This window comes from Danio aesculapii, chromosome 16 (genome assembly GCF_903798145.1).
Source record: "Danio aesculapii chromosome 16, fDanAes4.1, whole genome shotgun sequence".
NCBI lineage: Eukaryota > Metazoa > Chordata > Actinopteri > Cypriniformes > Danionidae > Danio > Danio aesculapii.
Genome location: NC_079450.1, coordinates 5,255,203 through 5,275,739, shown reverse-complemented (window position 1 = coordinate 5,275,739; position 20,537 = coordinate 5,255,203). Strand labels below are relative to the sequence as shown.

Sequence of the window (20,537 nt, the reverse complement as noted above, 5' to 3'; positions counted from 1 at the left end):
CAAAAAATAAACATGTTGAAAGTGCAGTTGTGTGTGTGTGTGATGCTGAAGGGTTTTCTCCATGAGGAAGATCTGCTTGTTTAAACAGAGAATAGTGGCTTTACTCCACAGGAAAGGGAAAAAGGAAACGGCTCAGTTTGGTCAACGCCTAAAGACCTTTCACTTGGCCAGTGGAGTTCACAGATACACCAGAGCTGAGCGTCACAAACAACACATGTGTGTGTGTGTGTGTGCTGGGAAAGCCTCGCTCCTGTGTTTAATGGGATTGAGCATTCTGGACACTAGCGTCTGTTTCAGGAGGTTATCAGAGGTGAGTTATGAACATTATTGCTCATAAGGTGTGTGTGTGACCTTTACGCTGGTAATGCACTGTATGAGGAGGTTTACTGTTGTTTTCTCTCTTTATGCAGGAATCATGGAGCCGCGACTGCAGAGATTCACTGCCGTTCTGCTTTTTAAAGTCTGCTGTGAGTTCCTTTATGTGTCTTTATGCAGTTTTGTGGCTCTCGATTGGCCAGCTGCTGAATACTGCAGCAAATGGGATTTTTATTTCAGGATTTATAATAAGTGCATATATTTAACAAAGAAAAAAGTATCATATATTATATAATCATGTAGCTGTATATGTACAGTGCTCAGCATATATAGGTACACCCCTCACAAATCCCTCGTTTACGTTAATATCTTTAACAGGAAGCTATACAATAAAATATTTGTGCATATACATTAGATTAGTCAGTATTGAAGCCAAATCTGGAGCTGATCTAACAAAATAACGTACGATAATGCTCCAAAAACTAGTACAGACAAATATGTTATAGACAAATATTGAATACAAATTTTTTTTAAAAAGAGAAAAAAAACAAGAGAAGCAAAAAAAAATGGAAAAATTGAGTTGAAATTTTGTGTGTTGTCTTTTATTTTCTTAATTTTTTATTTTTTGCAATATTTAGCTTGAATTTAATTGTATTATATTTCCATTTCTAAATATGTTTGGTGACTAAAATATTATTTTAATAAATATCTGTTTAATAAATTTGTTTTGTTTACATGCACCAAAATACATTGCCTATATTCACTGAGAAATGGAGAAAAATATTCATTTTCAAAATGGGTGTACTCAATGCTCATAGATATATACACTAGATATCGCATACGGACCCTGAGCATGCGTCAATAGAGCCGCCATATTTGTACAGTGCTCCCAGGACAAGTGTCATTTAACCGCACTAGTCAAGACAGTGTTACTACGTGAAGATGCTGGACTTTAGCGCTGTGTGTAGGTGTAGTAATGAGCAAACAAAGAAAACAAAGCATAAAGGCAGAACATTTCATAGGTAAGATCTTGTTTCTTACGTTTTTTTATGTTATGAACTTTTATGCTAAACAGGTAACGTTATTGATGATAATACAGTCACCTGCTGCATTCACCATAAGAGCAAAGTAGCACCAACTCGCACTAAACGCTCGGCTTATGCTAGTTTTGTTGAATAAAATCAGCAAATAGAGTAAAAGAAATATGACAACGAGATGCTGCGGTGCCAGAAACTTGTATTATTGTCGGCTAGTGAAGGAGTCGTTCATAACACAGATTCATTCACAAACGAATCGCTCCCTCCGTCAGTATGAGAAGTGAAAGCGGGAGGGGTTTGGGGGGGGGGGGGGTGTTTCAGGACACAGATAAGATCAAATTTAACAGGGATGGGGTATAGTACATTTCCATACACACACAAACACAAGCTTTTTGTCAGGAATGCCTGAGCGATCACTGATCCATCGATGTAGAAAAGTGATGGAAAATTAAGTTTCGTACAAAAATTGCATACTGATCTCCGGAAAAACTCCCGATCATGGATATATGTGTATATGTGTATATCTCTGGCTCTAGATGGCCACAGTCCTCCACTGCAGCTTGGTCCCGCATTCAGTTCAAAGGAGCACTACCCTGTACTAAAATGGCAGCTCTATTGACGCATTCCTAACAATACACAACAACAGGGTAGGCGACATCTAATGTATATATCTATGCTCAATGCTGAGCACTGAATATATATATATATAATTTATTTATATATCAAGAGATGACTGTTAACAGAACATATTATAGCTATATCAACATTTATATATTAACAATAAAAAAGTTACTTAATAAAATTTTTTAAATATCTCCAATATTCTTAAAAGTTTGTTAAAAGTGACTCTATCGCCATCTACTGGCATACACAATCAAGCGTTTTTTTAGTCACCTTTGTGAAACCTTACAAAACCACAAATCAATTCCTTCTATTGTCATGTAAATGCACCCTTAAATGTAACCCGAGTAAGGTTGTAAAATGAGTGTATACAGGTGTGTGTGTTTGTTTGTAAGCTGTAATCAACCATGTTGAGATTTTGGGCCCTACTATACAACCAGTGCAATAAGGCGCAAGATGTGTATAGTGTGATTTGTTGCTATTTTCAGACCAGTGCAACTCTAATTTTCACGTTTCGCACCACGCTGTTAAAAATAGCAAATCTATTTGCACCACTGTGGACTCATGTGTGTGCTGGTCTTGAAAGGAGGTGTGTTAAGGCGCATTGTTGACGCATTGCTATTCTGAGGAACTGAAATAGACTACGCCACTGAGCAACTAAGAGCTGCTCTAAAGTCCAGCGCAGAGCGCGTTAATTATGTGCCTATGCAGGTCCAAACACTTACACACTTCTTAATACACACAGGATGTACAGCAATACATAAATATCTTTACATGTGAACAAAATTAAAGGATTAAAATGTTACAAAAATTATTATTTTTTACATAAATATAAAAAAATCACTGCCTCCATGCCTTCACCTCGGGGGGGCTTTTCAGTTTATTCATGACAATTTTCATCTGTATAATGTTATTATTATTATTATTATTATTATTAGCAGTTTGATTTATTATCTGCATATTTATGTCTGCTTTAATAAACACAAGTTTAGATTTGTCCACCTGTTGGGTTTTAGAGACGTCTGCATCACCATATAACATTTGCATAAGAACAGGACGTGTGTTTGGATATAACTCAGTGCTTTGACCACACTTCATTATTATTGTTCATTTATTCCTTTGATGTAAATGAGAACTGAATTTAGAAATAGTTTTGAAACAAATCTTTGAGCTTAACAAACTAAATTAAATCTGTAGGCTGATGAATGTCTTCAGTGGAGTGAGTTTCCACCGTTTCCTCACTCCACCAAAGTAAAGGAGGAAATCAGGGCTATTCAATTAGTTTGCCATAGGGGCCAGTTCATGAAAAGCATCCCAAATGAAGGGCTTGAGATATATGACTTGCAATATGAGTGATGACACAACAGCATATTTTGCTCCTTAAGTCACCCACGTCGGCTTTTTCTACATTAAATGTTAATATATTGTATTTTGAAACTACATAACATCACTGCATTGTACAACGTGGCTTTTTTTACACACATTCAAATGTCGTATTTCAGAGCACAATAAAAGCAGTGCATTGCTAAAGTAGGCTTCTCCTACATTCAGACACATTCATATGTTACGTTTTAAACTGCATAACAATTAAAGATGCAACTATTATAGATTTTGGTTGTACGATTATATAGTCTGAAGAATAATCATGGTTTCACGGTTATCACGTCTAATGTTAATTCAAGCTTTATATTAGGCAAGCTATTTCGATTAACAGTTGTTATCATCTGCGTTCATGCATACATAATCATTTTAATAATACTTCGTCTGACATATCTTTTGTTTACATTGCACTGAAAGGCACGCACAACTCTCACCGTGAGATGTTTTCTACTGCGTGCGCCCTGAAAGCCAAGAGCGCGTGCTTCACTTGCGCCCGCATATTGTCATATATTCTTACATTAGAAAAAACAAACTTGCACGTGGAAAAGTCGTGATATGGGAACGGCTGTTGCTTTAGTTAATCCACTGTCATGTGTATTAGCCTCGGTGTACAAGCTCGGAACTTTAAACTAGCGCACAGTTGGCAACTTGGCATAACTCTGTTTAATTGCAGCAGTTTCGTTCCGTGCAAAAGAAATGCGGCTTAGAGAAGCCTTTACGATTAATTAACCGTGACGAATTAAAGCGCAGTTAATAGTGAAATCGGCTAATCGTTGCGTCCGTAATATTGATATCAGTGCATCGTACAAAAGGCCTTTTCTACAAACACATCCAAATGTTTTCGGCTGCCCGCGCCACTCGCTTATGGTGACTCACGCTCTGCGCAGCCTACAACTGCAGCTCTGTCTGTATTGAACAGACGCACGTCACTTCAGAACCATAGCGGCCGTTTTTCGACTGAACTAAATTTATTTTTGATGTCTGCTCACACTATTTGGAGGGCCGGAACAAATTGCCTCGGTGGCCGGTTTCAGCCAGCGGGCCGGCAATTGAATAGCCCTGGAGTAAAGTAAAGAGTAAAAGTACAGTTAAGAGGCTGAATGGAGGAGGCTCGTTCTTTATCCTCGTGCTGCAGATGCTCTGTTTAACTGTTTTCTCGTTCAGTTTTTCCATTTACAAAGTGTGCCGTGTAAATAGCAAATGCGCCATGGCACGATGCAACTGTTCTTGGACCACTTGTCTTCTCCATCTACATGACATCTTTAGGATCAGTCATCCAGAAACATGGATTTTCCTACCACTGCTATGCTGATGACACCCAGCTATACCTCTCTTTTCACCCTGATGATCCCTCGTTTCCAGCTCGCATCTCAGCCTGCCTGTCAGACATTTCACACTGGATGAAAGATCATCATCTTCAGCTTAACCTTGCCAAAACGGAACCCGACTCTTCACCATAACTTCTCAATCCAGATGGATGGAGCAACCATTACTGCATCCAAAATGGTAAAAAGCCTTGGAGTAACGATTGATGACCAACTGAACTTCTCTGACCACATTTCTAGAACTGCTCGATCTTGCAGATTCGCACTCTATAACATCAGAAAGGTCCGACCCTTCCTATCTGAACATGCAGCTCAACTCATTGTTCAAGCTCTTGTTCTCTCCAAACTGGATTATTGCAACTCTCTACTAGCCGGGCTTCCAGCTAACTCTATCAAACCTCTTCAGCTGCTTCAGAACGCACCAGCACGAGTGGTCTCTGATGAACCCAAAAGAGCACGTGTCACTCCGCTACTCACCCGTTTGCACTGGCTGCCAGTTGCTGCTCGCATCAAATTCAAAGCTCTGATGTTTGCTTACAAAGCGACCTCTGGCTTTGCTCCTTCTTATCTGCTCTCACTTCTGCAGATATATGTGCCCTCCAGAAACTTGCGTTCTGTGAATGAACGTCGCCTCGTGGTTCCATCCCTAAGAGGGAAGAAATCACTTTCCCGAACTCTCGCATTCAATCTGCCCAGTTGGTGGAATGAACTCCCTAACTGCATCAGAACAGCAGAGTCACTTGCTGTCTTCAAGAAACGACTAAAAACTCAACTATTTAGTCTCCACTTTCCTTCCTAATCTGTAACTGCCTCTCTGGCTATACCACTAACTGTACTCTCTCATACATTACTAATGCTTTGCTTCTTAGACTTTACACACCTGAAACTTGTCTATAGCACTTATTCACTGCTGCTCTTATAGTTGTGTAAATTGCTTCCTTGTCCTCATTTGTAAGTCGCTTTGGATAAAAGCATCTGCTAAATGACTAAATGTAAATCTAAACTGACTCTAAAACAGAATGGGAGATGAGACTCTGATTGGTTTAATGCATGTTATGCTAAAACACACCCAGAACTCATTAAGAGAATAAGCTCAACCCTGTTAGACCATGCGCCATGGTGCAGACTGTATATTTCCATCCTTAAAATAGCAAAAGTGGACATGCCTTTAATGCTTTTGCGCTGTGAGCTTGAGACTTTGTGCCTAGATCGTTAAAATAGAGCCCTCCGTCTTTACACCCAATCCTCTTCTTAGTAACCAGACAAATCTCTCAGCAGCTTACAAGTGTGTGCGTGTCTGTGTGCGCATGTGTGAACACGCACGTGGCATTCAGTTTCAAACTCAGATGAAATCTTTCTTTTATTTCCTGTACTAATAATAACGCGACATGTTTAATGTGTGTTTTATATGTGCAGGGCTGTGGAGCGCTCAGTGTTTATCTGTTCACTTCTCGAACCCTCAGCCTGTGTATGTGATCAGAGGTCAGCATCTGCTCCTACAGGCTCAAATCCAGCGGCTGGACACTGAACATGTGTTTAAAGTCATCTGGGAGAGAAGTGAAAAGGCTTCTGGGAAAAGATCAACGCTGGCCGAGTTTCCTCTGAAAGAGTCTGACGGACGAGTGAGTTTGGAGAATCAGGGAGCGACGCTGCGGATCAGAGAATATCAGTCAGCAGACGCCGGACTTTACACTGTTACTGTTACTGATACTGCTGGACAGAGACGATCAGCACAGACAACCGTTCAGGAGTATCGTAAGATCATTTAACATCCATGCCTTTTATTTGAGTTTAGTTTAAATTGATGATTAACATTTTTATACAATGAATACATAATATTTTATCTAATTGTATTCAATTATTTATTTTTATTATTAATAATTCAAAAATAAAAATAATTTAAAACATTTAATATATTTTATTTTTGGATGTTAATTAAATTTATTTTAAAATATTTAACTTTTAGGTAATAATTTTAAAAGGTTTTTAGTTGATTAAATGTTATGTTTAAACTATAAAATATATATTAAAAAACTGAAGTCAGTCATTTAAAAAAGGTTTTTAATTTTAATTTATTTTGTTTATATAATATGAGCGATTTTTATTTATTTATTTTTTATATATTTTATTATTTTTTAATTAATAATTTAGTTTTTATTTTTTGCAATATTAACTAAATATTAAATATTTAATTATTTTAAAATATTTTAATTGCATTTGTTAATATCTTATTTTATTTTCATTTATTTACTATTATTTTTGCATGAGCTAGAATAAATTATTTATTTAATTGTTTTAATAATAGTATTATTAATATTACCAAATTTTATATATTAAAATTTTTTTTAATTAAAAAGGTAACTAATTTAATTATTTTTATTGTTTAAATAGTAATAAAAACATTAGTATCTAATTTTATTTATTATATTAACTATTATGTTTTTAAATAACTAGAATTTATTTATTTTATGTATTTAATTGTTTTAATAATAATCAAATTGTATTTGTTTTATTTATTAATTATGTACTATTAATTTAACAGGAGTTAGTTTATTAATTTTATTTCATTTATTTATTTGTTTTAATACTACCAAAAATAATAGTAATTATTATTATATATTTAGATCATTTTTATATTTACTTACAATAATTTATCAGTCATTCATTCATTTTCTTTTTGGCTTAGTCCCTTTATTAATCCAGGGTTGCCACAGCGAAATGAACCGCCAACTTATTCAGCACGTTTTACGCAGCGGATGTCCTTCCAGCCGCAACCCAACACACACTCTCATTCACGCACATACACTACAGACAATTTAGCTTACCCAATAATAGCATGTGTTTGGACTGCCGGGACTTGAACCAGTGACCTTCTTGCTGTGCACTGTGACGCCCTATTTATTTATCCTATTGAACTTATTTAATTTAGCTTACTTCAGATCTACTAAATATAAAGACTCTACAGCACAATAATCAAACTGTTTAGTCATATTTTTATTTTATAAGACTTTATACAGCACAATGTGAATTGTTTTAAAGCAGATTTTCACAGATAAACAAGGAAATAATCATCTATAATGCAAATTATATTCTGTACAACAGTATTATTGAGTGCAGACAATAGTGTCATTATTCAGCTACAGTAAATATGAGTATTTGTATTCAATATTCAGCTCTAATAATTTCCCAGGATTGTGTTGCAGCTGGAAGGGCATCCACTGGGTTAAACATTTGCTAGATAAGTTGGCGGTTCATTCCGCTGTGGCAACCCCTGATTAATAAAGGGATTAAGCCAAAAATAAAATGAATGAATGTCTTCAGCTCTAATCATTATAGATGATTTCAGTCATTTTATATATACAAAATCTACTATTAATATGAAATACTGCAAACAAAACGTGATAAATAGTTCTCATAATGAAATACATCTCATGTCTACATGCCTAAATGCATTGAGTTGCTGCCATGTGATTGAGCAATTAAACAGGTGTGCCTAATAAAGTGGCCGGTGAACATATGAAAAAAGCAGAACTACTGGTTATACAAGTGTTTTTTTCTCCTGATTTATCCAAATTAAAATAAGTTTGGTGGTTGTTCTCTCTGTGTGTGTGTGTGTGTGTGTGTGTGTGTGTGTGTGTGTGTGTGTGTGTGTGTGTGTGTGTGTGTTTTCAGTGGCTGTGCATCACGTGTCAGTGATGTTGAATGTGTCTCACTCTGTCCTGCACTGTATGGAGTCGTGGGGAACTGAGCCGTCCTACACGTGGCTTCATGACAGTGTTCAGCTGACGGAGAAACTGGGTCGTGTTTCTAGTGATGGAGCGTCTCTGCAGGTCTCCGGCAGCTTCTGCGGACGCTTCACCTGCGTGGTGAGCAACAGACTGGGCCACAGTTCAGCCTCATACACCGCAGGTACCGCAGCACACACTAGCCTGCACTGTGCCAGAGGTAAAGCATTAAATATTAGTTATGAAAAATTATACATACATGAAGTACAGTTGAAGTCAATATTTGCCTCTATATTACATTTTTTCCACATATACTCACCGGCCACTTTATTAGGTACACCTTACTAGTACTGGGTTAGATCCCAATGAGTCTGGCCATTCTCCTCTGACCTCTGGCATCAACAAGGGATTTGCACCATCAGAACTGCCGCTCACTGGATATTTTCTCTTTTTCAGATCATTCTCTGTAAACCCTAGAGATGAAAATCCCAGTAGATCAGCAGTTTCTGAAATACTCAGACCAGACCGTCTGGCACCAACAAACATGCCACGTTGAAAGCCACGTTCAAAATCCCCTTTCTTACCTATTCTGATGCTCTGTTTGAACTGCAGCAGATCATCTTGACCATGTCTACATGCCTAAATGCATTGAGTTGCTGACATGTGATTGGCTGATTAGAAATTTGTGTTAACGAGCATGTTTGATGGAGTGAGGAAAATTTTCTTTTGCATTTCCTATACTTTGTCAATATTATTTGCCCTGTTATTTTTTTTTTCTTTGACCGTCTACAGAACAATCCACTGTTATACAATGACTTGCCTAGTTATTCTATTTAACCTAGTTAACCCTTTAAATTGAATAGGAGTAACTTACAAAATAACAATTTACAGAATAGTAAAATATCATGTACTGTCATCATAGTAAAGATAAAAGAAATTAGTCTCTGTTAAATATATACAGGGTATATATATCAGAATTACTAGCCCCCCTCTATATATTTTTTTCTTTTTTAAATTTTCCCAAATGATGTTTAACAGAGAAAGGAAATTTTCACAGTATGTCTGATATTATTTTTTCTTCTGGAGAAAGAATTGTTTTATTTCGGCTAGAATAAAAGCAGATTTTAATTTTAAACACCACTTTAAGGTCAATAATATTAGCCCCTTTAAGCTATATTTTTTTTTGATAGTCTACAGAACAAACCATCGTTATGCAACTTGCCTCATTACCCTAACCTGCCTAGTTAACTGAATTAACCTAGTAGCCGGCAGCTAGCTCTCTGCAACTCTCACATGGTCGCCCACTGAAGCTAAGCATGGATGCACCTGGTCAGTACCTGGATGGGAGACCACACGGGAAAGCTAGGTTGCTGTCGGAAGTGGTGTTAGCGAGACCAGCAGGGGGCACCCAACCTGTGGTCTGTGTGGGTCCTAATGCCCCAGTATAGTGACGAGGACTCTATACTGCTCAGTGATTGTCTTTCGGATGTGATGTTAAACCAACGTCCTGACTCTCTGTGGTCATTAAAAATCCCAGGATGTCCTTCGAAAAAGAGTAGGGGTTTAACACCAGCATCCTGGCCAAATCTGCCCACTGGTATCTGACCATCATGGCCTCCTAACCATCCCCATATCATAATTGGCTTCATCACGCTATCTTCTCTCCACCGATCAGCTGGTGTGTGGTGTGCGGTCTGCCGTCGCGTCATCCAAGTAGGTGCTGCACACTGGTGGTGGATGAGGAGATTCCCCCCAATGTGTTAAGCGCTTTGAGTGTCTACAAAACTGCTATATAAATGTAAGGAATTATTATTATTATATTATTATAGTTCAGCCTTTAAATGTCACTTTAAGCTGTATAGAAGTGTCTTGAAGAATATCTAGTCCAGGCATGTCCAAGCTCGGTCCTGGAGGGCCGGTGTCCTGCAAAGTTTAGTTCCAACCCCAATCAGACACACCTGGGCTAGCTAATCAAGCACTTACTAGGCTTTCTAGAAACATCCGTGCAGGTGTGTTGAGGCAAGTTGGAGCTAAAATCTGCAGGACACCGGCCCTCCAGGACCGAGTTCGGACACCCCTGATCTAGTCCAATATTATTTACTGTCATCATGACAAAGATAAAATAAATCAGTTATAAATGAGTTATTAAAACTATTATAATTAGAAATGTGCTGAAGAAATCTTCTCTCGGTTAAACAGAAAATGGAGGAAACAATAAACAGGGGGGCTAATAATTCAGGGGGCTAATAATTCTGAGTTCAACTATATATATAGTTCAGTTCATATACAGCATCAGGTCATCTTGGGAATGACAGATACAACTCCTGCATGATGGCCAGAGGAATTGGCGTCATTCTTCTTGCAGGATAGTGGCCAGGTCACTACGTGATGCTGGGGGAGGAAAACCTTTCCTGATTCGCTCCTCCAAAACACCCCAAAGTGACTCAATAATATTTAAATCTGGTGACTGTGCAGGCCATGGGAGATGTTCAACTTCACTATCTTGTTCATCAAACGGCTCTGTCACCAGTCTTGCTGTGTGTATTGGTGCATTATCATCCTGATAGACAGCACTGCCTTCAGGATACAATGTTTGACCCATTGGGTCACATGTTCCTCCAGAATGGTTTGGTAGTACTTGGCAGTGATGCACCCATCTAGCACAAGTACTAGGCCTAGGGAATGCCATGGTATCGCAGCCCAAACTATCACTGATTCACCCCCATGCTTCACTCTGGGCATGCAACAGTCTGGCTGGTACGCTTCTTTGAGGCTTCTCCACACCGTAACTCTCCTGAAAAGACAGTGAAGGTGGACTCAGAGAAAAATACATGCATGCATTGTCCACAGCCCAAGATTTTTGCTGCTGGCACCATGGAAACTGATGTTTGGCATTGGCACAGGTGACCAAAGGTTTGGCTGTAGCAGCCCGGCCATGTGTATTGAACTCTGATATGTCATCCATAATGTTCTGTGCATTGCATATTAGCATTTACAGATGTACCAAATGTGTATTTAAGAGAAATGCAACATCTGTTGAGCTGATAAATGCCCTAAAATGTTAAATGCAGCCACAATATATAAATGCATGTGTGTGCGTGTGTGTGTGTGTTTTAGAGCCCTGTGATAATTCAAACCGGAGCACGACGACTGCCATTGTGTTTCTGCTGCTCTTGCTGACCGCAGTAGCTGCATCTCTGGCCTTTATACTGTGGAGGTGCGTTAACATTTGCATTACTATTATAGTTTGTGTTCACTTTTTAAGTCGTTTTATTTTTTAGATATTGAAATGGGAATTTAAATGTTTCCATATTGAGGATCACTACAGGCTTATTTTACTTTAAAGACATTTTAATATGCAGTATGTATGAATTTATTACACATATTCGTTTAATATACAGATACAGATTATTAATTATAAATAAATGCTAACATATATTAGTATTCATCAATTATATTTTAATATTATTAATAATTTTACTTAGAAATTCTGTCAGGTAATACAGACTGTTATAAATAAATGATTACATATATTAATATTCATCATAATTATATGTTAATATTATTAATATTTTAGCTGTGAATTCTTGTTTTAATTTTTTATATTTAATATATGAAATTGTATAATTTAGTAGTTTTAATATTTTTGTAAACTACACTTTAATATGTAGTATGTATTTAATATACATATGAATTTGATATACATAAAAAATATAAATAATAAATAAACGGCTACATATATTATTCATCATAATTATGACTTAATATTATTATAACAAAAATTAATCATATTAAAATTATTATGAATATTAATATATGTAACAATTTACTTATAATTAATAATCTGTGTATTTAATATACATATTTAAAATACATACAGATTATAATTAATAAATAAATGGTTACATATATTAATATTCATCATAATTATATGTTATTATTCTAAATAAAGTTATTGATATTTAAATATTATGATGAATATTAATATATGTAACCACTTATTTATAATTAATAATCTGTGTATTTAATATACATATTAATTTAATATACAAAGATTATAATTATTAAATAAATGGTTATATAAATATTCATCATAATTATATTTTATTATTATTATAAATAAAATTAATAATATTCAAATATTATGATGAATATTAATATATGTAATCATGCATTTATAATAAATAATCTGTGTATTTAATATACATATTATTTATTATACATACAGATTATAATTAATAAATAAATGATTACATATATTAATATTCATCATAATTATATGTTATTATTCTAAATAAAGTTATTGATTTTTAAATATTATGATGAATATTAATATATGTAACCATTTATTTATAATTAATAATCTGTGTATTTAATATACATATTAATTTAATATACAAAGATTATAATTATTAAATAAATGGTTATATATATATATATTCATCATAATTATATTTTATTATTATTATAAATAAAATTAATAATATTCAAATATTATGATGAATATTAATATGTGTAACCATTTATTTATAAGGAATAATCTGTATTTAATATAGATATTAATTTAATTTACATAGAGATTATAAATTATAAATATATAGTTACATATATCAACATTCATAATAATATCTTAATATTATTCATAATTTTACTTACAAATTCTTGTTTTAGTTTTTAATATCGTCACATGCTTGTCGCTTTTAAAATTAATTTCATAATTTTATTAATAATTATATAATTCTTTTAGTAGTTTTATTATTCTTTGGTAAACTACATTTTAATATGAAGTATGTATTTAATGCACGCATGTATTTAATATGCATACAGATTATTAATTATAAATATATGGTTACATTTATTAATATTTATCAATTATATTTTATCATTCATTCATTCATTTGCTTTTCGGCTTAGTCCCTTTATTAATCAGGGGGTCGCCACAGCGAACGAACTTATCCAGCACATGTTTTACACAGCGGATGCCCTTCCAGCTGCAACCCATCACTGGGAAACATCCAAATATACTCATTCACACACATACACTATACTGACAATGTTAGCTTACCCAATTCACCAATAGTGCATGTGTTTGGACTGTGGGGGAAACCGGAGCACCCGGAGGAAACCCACGCCAACACGGGGAGAACATGCAAACTCCACACAGAAATGCCAACTGACCCAGCCGAGGCTCGAACCAGTGACCATCTTGCTGTGAGGCTACCCACTGCACCACTGTGACACCCTCTTTTATAATTGCATAATTAAGTTTTGATAATTCTTTTCTAAAGTTATATCATTTTTAAATACAATTTTAATAAAATTTAATATAAAATTCTTTGATAAACTACATTTTAATATGATGTATGAATTTAATATGCATACAGATTATTAATTATAACATGGTTACATTTATTAATATTCATCATAATTAAATTTCAATATTATTATTATTAATTCTAGTCAGAATTTTGTCAGGTAATACAGATTATTAATCATAAATAAATGCTTGCATATATTAATATTCATTCATTTTCCTTTGGGTTATTCCTTTTATTCATGAGGGGTCACCACAGCGAAATGAACCACCAACTATTCCGCCATATGTTACACAGCGGATGCCCTTCCAGCTGCAACCCGGTACTAGAAAACACCCATACACTTACATTCTCACACACACTTATACACTACAGCCAATTTAGTTCATCAGTTCACCTATAGCGCATGTGTTTGGACTGTGAGGGAAACCGGAAACCCACGGCAACACAGGGAGAGCATGCAAACTCACACAGAAATGCCAACTGACCCAGCCGGCACTCGAACCAGCAACCTTCTTGATGTGAGGCCACAGCACTAACCGCTGAGCCTGTAGTACTGGGTCGCGGCTGGAAGGGCATCCGTTGTGTGAAACATATGCTGGAATAGTTGGCGGTTCATTCCGCTGTGGCCACCTCTGAAATAGAGACTAAGACTAAATGAATGAATGAAATCTGATTGTTGTGCTCATCAACTTTACACCACATGAAATGTCAGTGGTTTAGAAGCAGAAACTCCGCAGTGGGTGGAAAATGTAAAACTCATCTTATAAAACCACAAGCATGCATGTGCGTGTGTGTGTGTGTGCATGTGTGTGAACATGACTCAACTTGTGTTATTGATGCAGTGTGTGAAGTAAAGTGTCTGCATTCTCCCCAGTGCAGTAAAAACACCAATGCAGGACCTTATACTGCATTAAAGGGGCAGTTCACGCCCCAAAAAATACAAACAAATCCTCATTTACTCGTAATCCTTAAACTTTTATGAGTTTCTTTCTTCTGTTGAACACAAAAGAAGATACTTTGTAGAATGTTGGAGCTGTTGACATCCATAGTAGGAACAAAAATACTATGGAAGTCAATATGCCAGCTACAGCATTTTTCAAAGTATCCTCTTTTGTGTTCAACAGAAGAAAGCAACGCAAACAGGTTTTTAACAAGTGAGAGATCAGTAAATTCTGACATGTCATTTTTGGGTGAACTGTCTCTTTAAGAAGATGCATGGAGGCAACAGGAATGTGATGTTAGATTAAGAATGTTATCAGTTCATGACTAACACTCAGATTTATGATTTCAGGTTTAATTACTTTAATAACTCGGGTTAAAGGAAATGAAACCGCAATATAATATGTGAAAATTGTGCAGTAATCTCACAGTTATTAATATTATTTATAGCTGAAAGGTTTTTACAGTTTATTAGACAACAAAATCAGAATTTAGAGCAAGACTATTTGTTTATACATCTCAATATTTATTCATTTAAGTAGTTTACTTTATTTCTTTTGCAGTCTTATATTTCTATATTTGTGTGGTAATACATCATAAATGTAACAGATTACTAATATAATCTGTGAATATGCAGTAATCTAATGTAATAAATGGTTGTATATATTAATATTCATTGATTATATTTAAATAATAGGATTATTAATTATATAGTTATACATTCTGTCAGGTATTTCAGATGATTCATTATAAATAAATGGTTTTGTATATTAATATTCATCGATTATATTTTAGTTTTATAAATATAGTTATTAATTGTTGGGTAATACAGATTATTAATTATAAATAAATGATTATGTTAATATTCATCATTAATATTTTATTATTTTAAATAATTAGAGATCTAAATTCTGTCAGGTAATGCAGATTATTAATTATCAATAAATTGTTACATAATAATATTCATCATAATGATATTTTACATTGATAAATAGAGTAATACATTGTCAGATAATACAGAATAATATTATTATTAATTAAATAGTTACATATATTAATATTCATCATAATTACATTTTGCATTTATAAATAAATATAGATATAAATTCTGTCAGGTAATACAGATTATTCATTATCAATAAATAAATGGTTATATTGATATTCATAAACTATATTTTAATATTATTAAAAACTATGGTTATAAATTCTGTCAGGTAATACAGATTATTCATTATAAATAAGTAATTACATATATTAATATTTATTAATGATATTTTAATACTATTAATAATTGTAGATATAAATTATGTGAGGTAATACAGATTATTAATTATAAATAAGTAATTACATATATTAATATTTATTAATGATATTTTAATACTATTAATAATTATAGTTATAAATTCTGTCAGGTAATACAGATTATTAATTATAAGTAAATTGTTACACATTAATATTCATCATAATAAATCTTTGCATTTATAAATATAGTTATACATTGTCAGATAATACTGATTATTATTATTAATTAAATGTTACATACATTAATATTTGTCATAATTATATTTTATATAATCAATAAGTATACTTATAAATTATGTCAGATAATACAGATTATTAATTATATATATAAATAAATGGTTACATATATTAATATTCATCAATTATATAGTAATTTTATAAATAATTTTGTTATAAAATCTACAAAATATTATTTATAAATAAATTGTATTATTAAAATATAAAATATTAAATCATATTAAAATTGAATTGATGAATATTAATATATTATAAATATAGTTATTAATTTTCAGGTAATACAGATTATTAATTATGAATAAATGGTTAAATATTGCATTATTCTAAATAATCTTACTTAATTCTGTCAGGTAATACAGATTATTAATCATAAATACATTGTTACATATATTAATATCCATTAAAATTATATTTTACATTTATAAACAATTATACATTCTATCATGTAATGCAGATTATTAGCTATAAAGGGTTACATATTAATATTCATCATGATTTTATTTTAATATTATAAATAATTATAATGATAAATTCTCTCAGGTGATACAGATTATTATAAATAAATGGTTGCATATTAATATTCATAAATTATATTTTAATATTATAAATTATATAGTTATAAAATCTCTCAGATAATACAGATATTTAGACTAGTTATAAATAAACTGATACATATTAAATTTAATTGATGAATATTAATATAATATATAGTTATTAATTGTCAGGTAAAACAGATTATTAATTATAAATAAATTGTTACATATATTAATATTGATCAATAATATTTTATTATAATAAATAATAATAGTTGTAAATTTTGTCAGGTGCAGATTATTAGTTATAACTACATGGTTGCTTATATATTAATATATTAGGTGGCATATATTAATATTTAAATTATGTATTGTACATTCATAAATCATTAGTTATAAATTCTGTCAGGTAATACAGATTACTAATTATAAATAAATAGTTACATATACTAATATTCATTAAACATTGTATATTTCTAAATAATCATTGTTATAAATTCTGTCAGGTAATACAGATTACAAATTATAAATAAATGGTTATATTAATATTCATCATAATTGTATTTTAATATTATAAATATAGTTATAGGTTGTCAGATAATACAGATTATTAATAATAAATAAAAGGTTACATATGTTAATATTTATCAATTATATTTTAATATTATTAATTATTAAAGGTATAAATTCTGTCAGGTAATACAGATTATTAATTATTATGTAATTACATATATTAATATTCAAAGATTTTATATGTTTATAATATAAATCTAAATAAATTGTGAATTAGCACAGATTATTAATTATAAATAAATGGTTTTATTACTATTCAGCAATTATATTTTAATACGTATAGTTAAGTATAGTTAATGTTAATTCTGTCTTGTAATAAAGATTATTAATAAATGGCTACATAATATTCATTATAATTTATATTTTAATATAATAAAGAATTATAGATATCAATTCTGCCAGGTAATACAGATTATAATTATAAATAAATAGTTACATTTATTAATATTCATTAAATATATTTTAACATTATGAATATATAGTTATAAAATGTCAGGTAATAGATTATTATTAATAAATAGTTACATATATTAATATTCATCAATTATATTTTTATATTATTAATTATTAAAGATATAAATTCTGTCAGGTAATACAGATTATTAATAAATGGTGGCACATATTATTTGGATTATATATTTTACATTTATAAATACTCCATCAGGTTATTAATTATAAATAGAATTGTCATAATATAAATTCAGAACTAATAAGTGCAGCTCTCTTTATTTTATCATAACAATTTGAATTCATTTCATTTCAATGTTGTTTTTTTAGCTACATGCCAATTATAGTTGTCCTGCAGTACATATTTAATCATCCATATAATAAATATGACTATTTCATCCTTGCACTGTTTCTATATTAATGTTTTGATCAGTTTCTGGTATTTTCTGTCCACTTCAGGAGACGCAGACATGGAGCCAACAGACCACAGAGACTGAGAGAACCCTATGAAGAGCACCTGTGAGCCTCAGACAGATCTCAGACCTGCCAATCGGACCAAAATAACAACACTAATACACGGTTTCTGTTAAATATTGCACATTTCTAGAAGATATTTATAATATTAGTGTATTTATAAAAGCACATCAGGGGGTTTAGTTAATACCCTGCCTTCTCAAACACTGGATTCTGATTGGTCGGATGTGACATTCTGGTCATCAACAAACTCATTTAGTTTTTTGTTATTATTATTATAAAAATTACAGCATTTGTATTATTATTAACATTAAAAATGTAAAATTGGATCTTTTCAATTTATTAGTAAGTAAATACTACAGATATTTACTGTATTCTTCATTTTCTGTGCCTAATGAGTTCATGTTTGTGCAGATTAATGCTTGTACTTTTATTGATCCTAAAATGCTCTAATAATAAATGATAAATAATCTGAATCAGAGAGAAGTGAGGAGGCTGAAAACTGGCCCCGTTTCTCCTTGATCTGACATTACAGATGAGGAAAGTGAGGGTCTTCTGGACAGTAATCAGTCTAAACTACATCTGCATCACATTTGCATAATGAGCTCTTTTGTATTCCATAATTATGAGGTCAAAATTCCACAAGTTCACAAATGGGAAAGACGTGGGAAGAATCACAAAGAGTGAGTTTACACCTCACGAATCTCATTTTCCTCCTCTGAATTCTGAGTTTCTGTCCTTAATTAATGACTTACACTTACCGGCCACTTTATTAGGTACACCTTACTAGTACCGGGTTGGACGCCCTTTTGCCTTCCTAGCTGCGTTGATATTTCATGGCAGATTCAACAAGGCACTGGAAATATTCCTCAGAGATTTTGCTCTATTTGACATGATAGCATCGCGCAGGTGCTGCGGATTTGTCGGCTGCACATCCATGCTGTGAATCTCACATTCTGACACGATGCTCAATTGGTACTAATGGACCCAAAGTGTGACAAGAAAATATCCCCCACACCATTACACCACCACAGCCTGAACTGTTGACGCAAGGCAGGATGGATCCATGCTTTCATGTTGTTTACGCCAAGTTCTGACCCGACCATCCGTATGTTGCAGCAGAAATGGAGACTCATCAGACCAGGAAACATTTCTCCAATCTTCTATTGTCCAATTTTGGTGTATGAACAGTTGATGGTGGCCAAAGCAAAGACAAACGGCAGAGGATCCTTAGTTCAGAAACGCATTTAAATCGCTAAAGGAAGCATGCGTGTTTTTAACATGGTTTTGGACACAATATGCGAACAGCCCCATACAGATTTAACCTGAGAGATACAGTACAAGCACTGATCTACAGTATAATTGATACGTGATTACAAGCCGTGCTGGGTGACTACAACCTATAACACACAATTAAACACATATTTTGCAAACTACACAAAACGAGGCAATAAAGTCCCTGTCAAAGTCCCAAACATAATAGTCTCTGCTGCTCCTTCCTCTAATAGCAAACAGCTAATGAATCCCACGTTGCAGCGTAGGTTATTGTATCAATCAACAGAAAAACGACAGGAGCAAACACAGCACATGGTTGGCTATACTGTGGTATTGTTGTGAAATGACCTTTAACCCTATATTCCTCACAGCCGAGTCTCCATTTCCGTGCTCCGCTAGTGTCTAAAGGGAAAGGCATCACATTTTACCGGATCTGGAACCACATATAGTCACGCCCTCTGCTCACTCCTGCAGTCCCAGTCACCGCACTCAGTCACCATCCACCACACACCTGAACCCTCACCAGACTATTCATCACCCACACCTGCAATCACCAGCTCACTATATATACTCACCTCACTCGTTCACTCACCGGCTGGAATCAAAGTCAGATGGTTCTCCTCGACGACTCTCCCGATTTCTCTTGTGCTCTTCTGTGGATGTCCTCTTTCTACTGTGGATGCAAATACACCTGATTCAGGGAAGTGACTATTATAATATTGGTGTTTGCCGAAGAACTGAACTTACCTTATGAACTGTGTGTGAGATCGCTCTTCCTCTGCTATACCACTCCCCTGCTTCACCTCTCTACTGTTGATGCATCGCACAAATAAATACTCGAAGTGAATTCTGCTTTGTCTTCCTTGTGTGGCCATGACGTGATGTACCGTATCGACGTCAATGCGTTCAAGCTAAAGATCAACCTGATGCATTCATTCGACTCTGAGTCGACTATTTAAAGAATCAATAGTTTTAAACATGGTTCACTTTCAGATTTAAACCTCAGCTGGATATTTCACTTCACTTAGAGCTGATA

General features: G+C 33.4%; 1 protein-coding gene across 1 annotated transcript; it reads left to right on the top strand.

Moving 5' to 3' along the window:
* The first annotated feature begins 31 nt into the window (after positions 1-31).
* si:dkeyp-97a10.2 (uncharacterized) lies at positions 32-19,485 on the top strand. Its single transcript, XM_056475191.1, has 6 exons — positions 32-310; positions 411-467; positions 6,095-6,433; positions 8,351-8,587; positions 11,521-11,620; positions 18,212-19,485. The coding sequence occupies exons 2-6, from the start codon at positions 416-418 to the stop codon at positions 18,273-18,275; spliced, it is 792 nt and encodes a 263-aa protein (XP_056331166.1). The 5' UTR covers positions 32-310; positions 411-415; the 3' UTR covers positions 18,276-19,485.
* Positions 19,486-20,537: the final 1,052 nt, after the last annotated feature.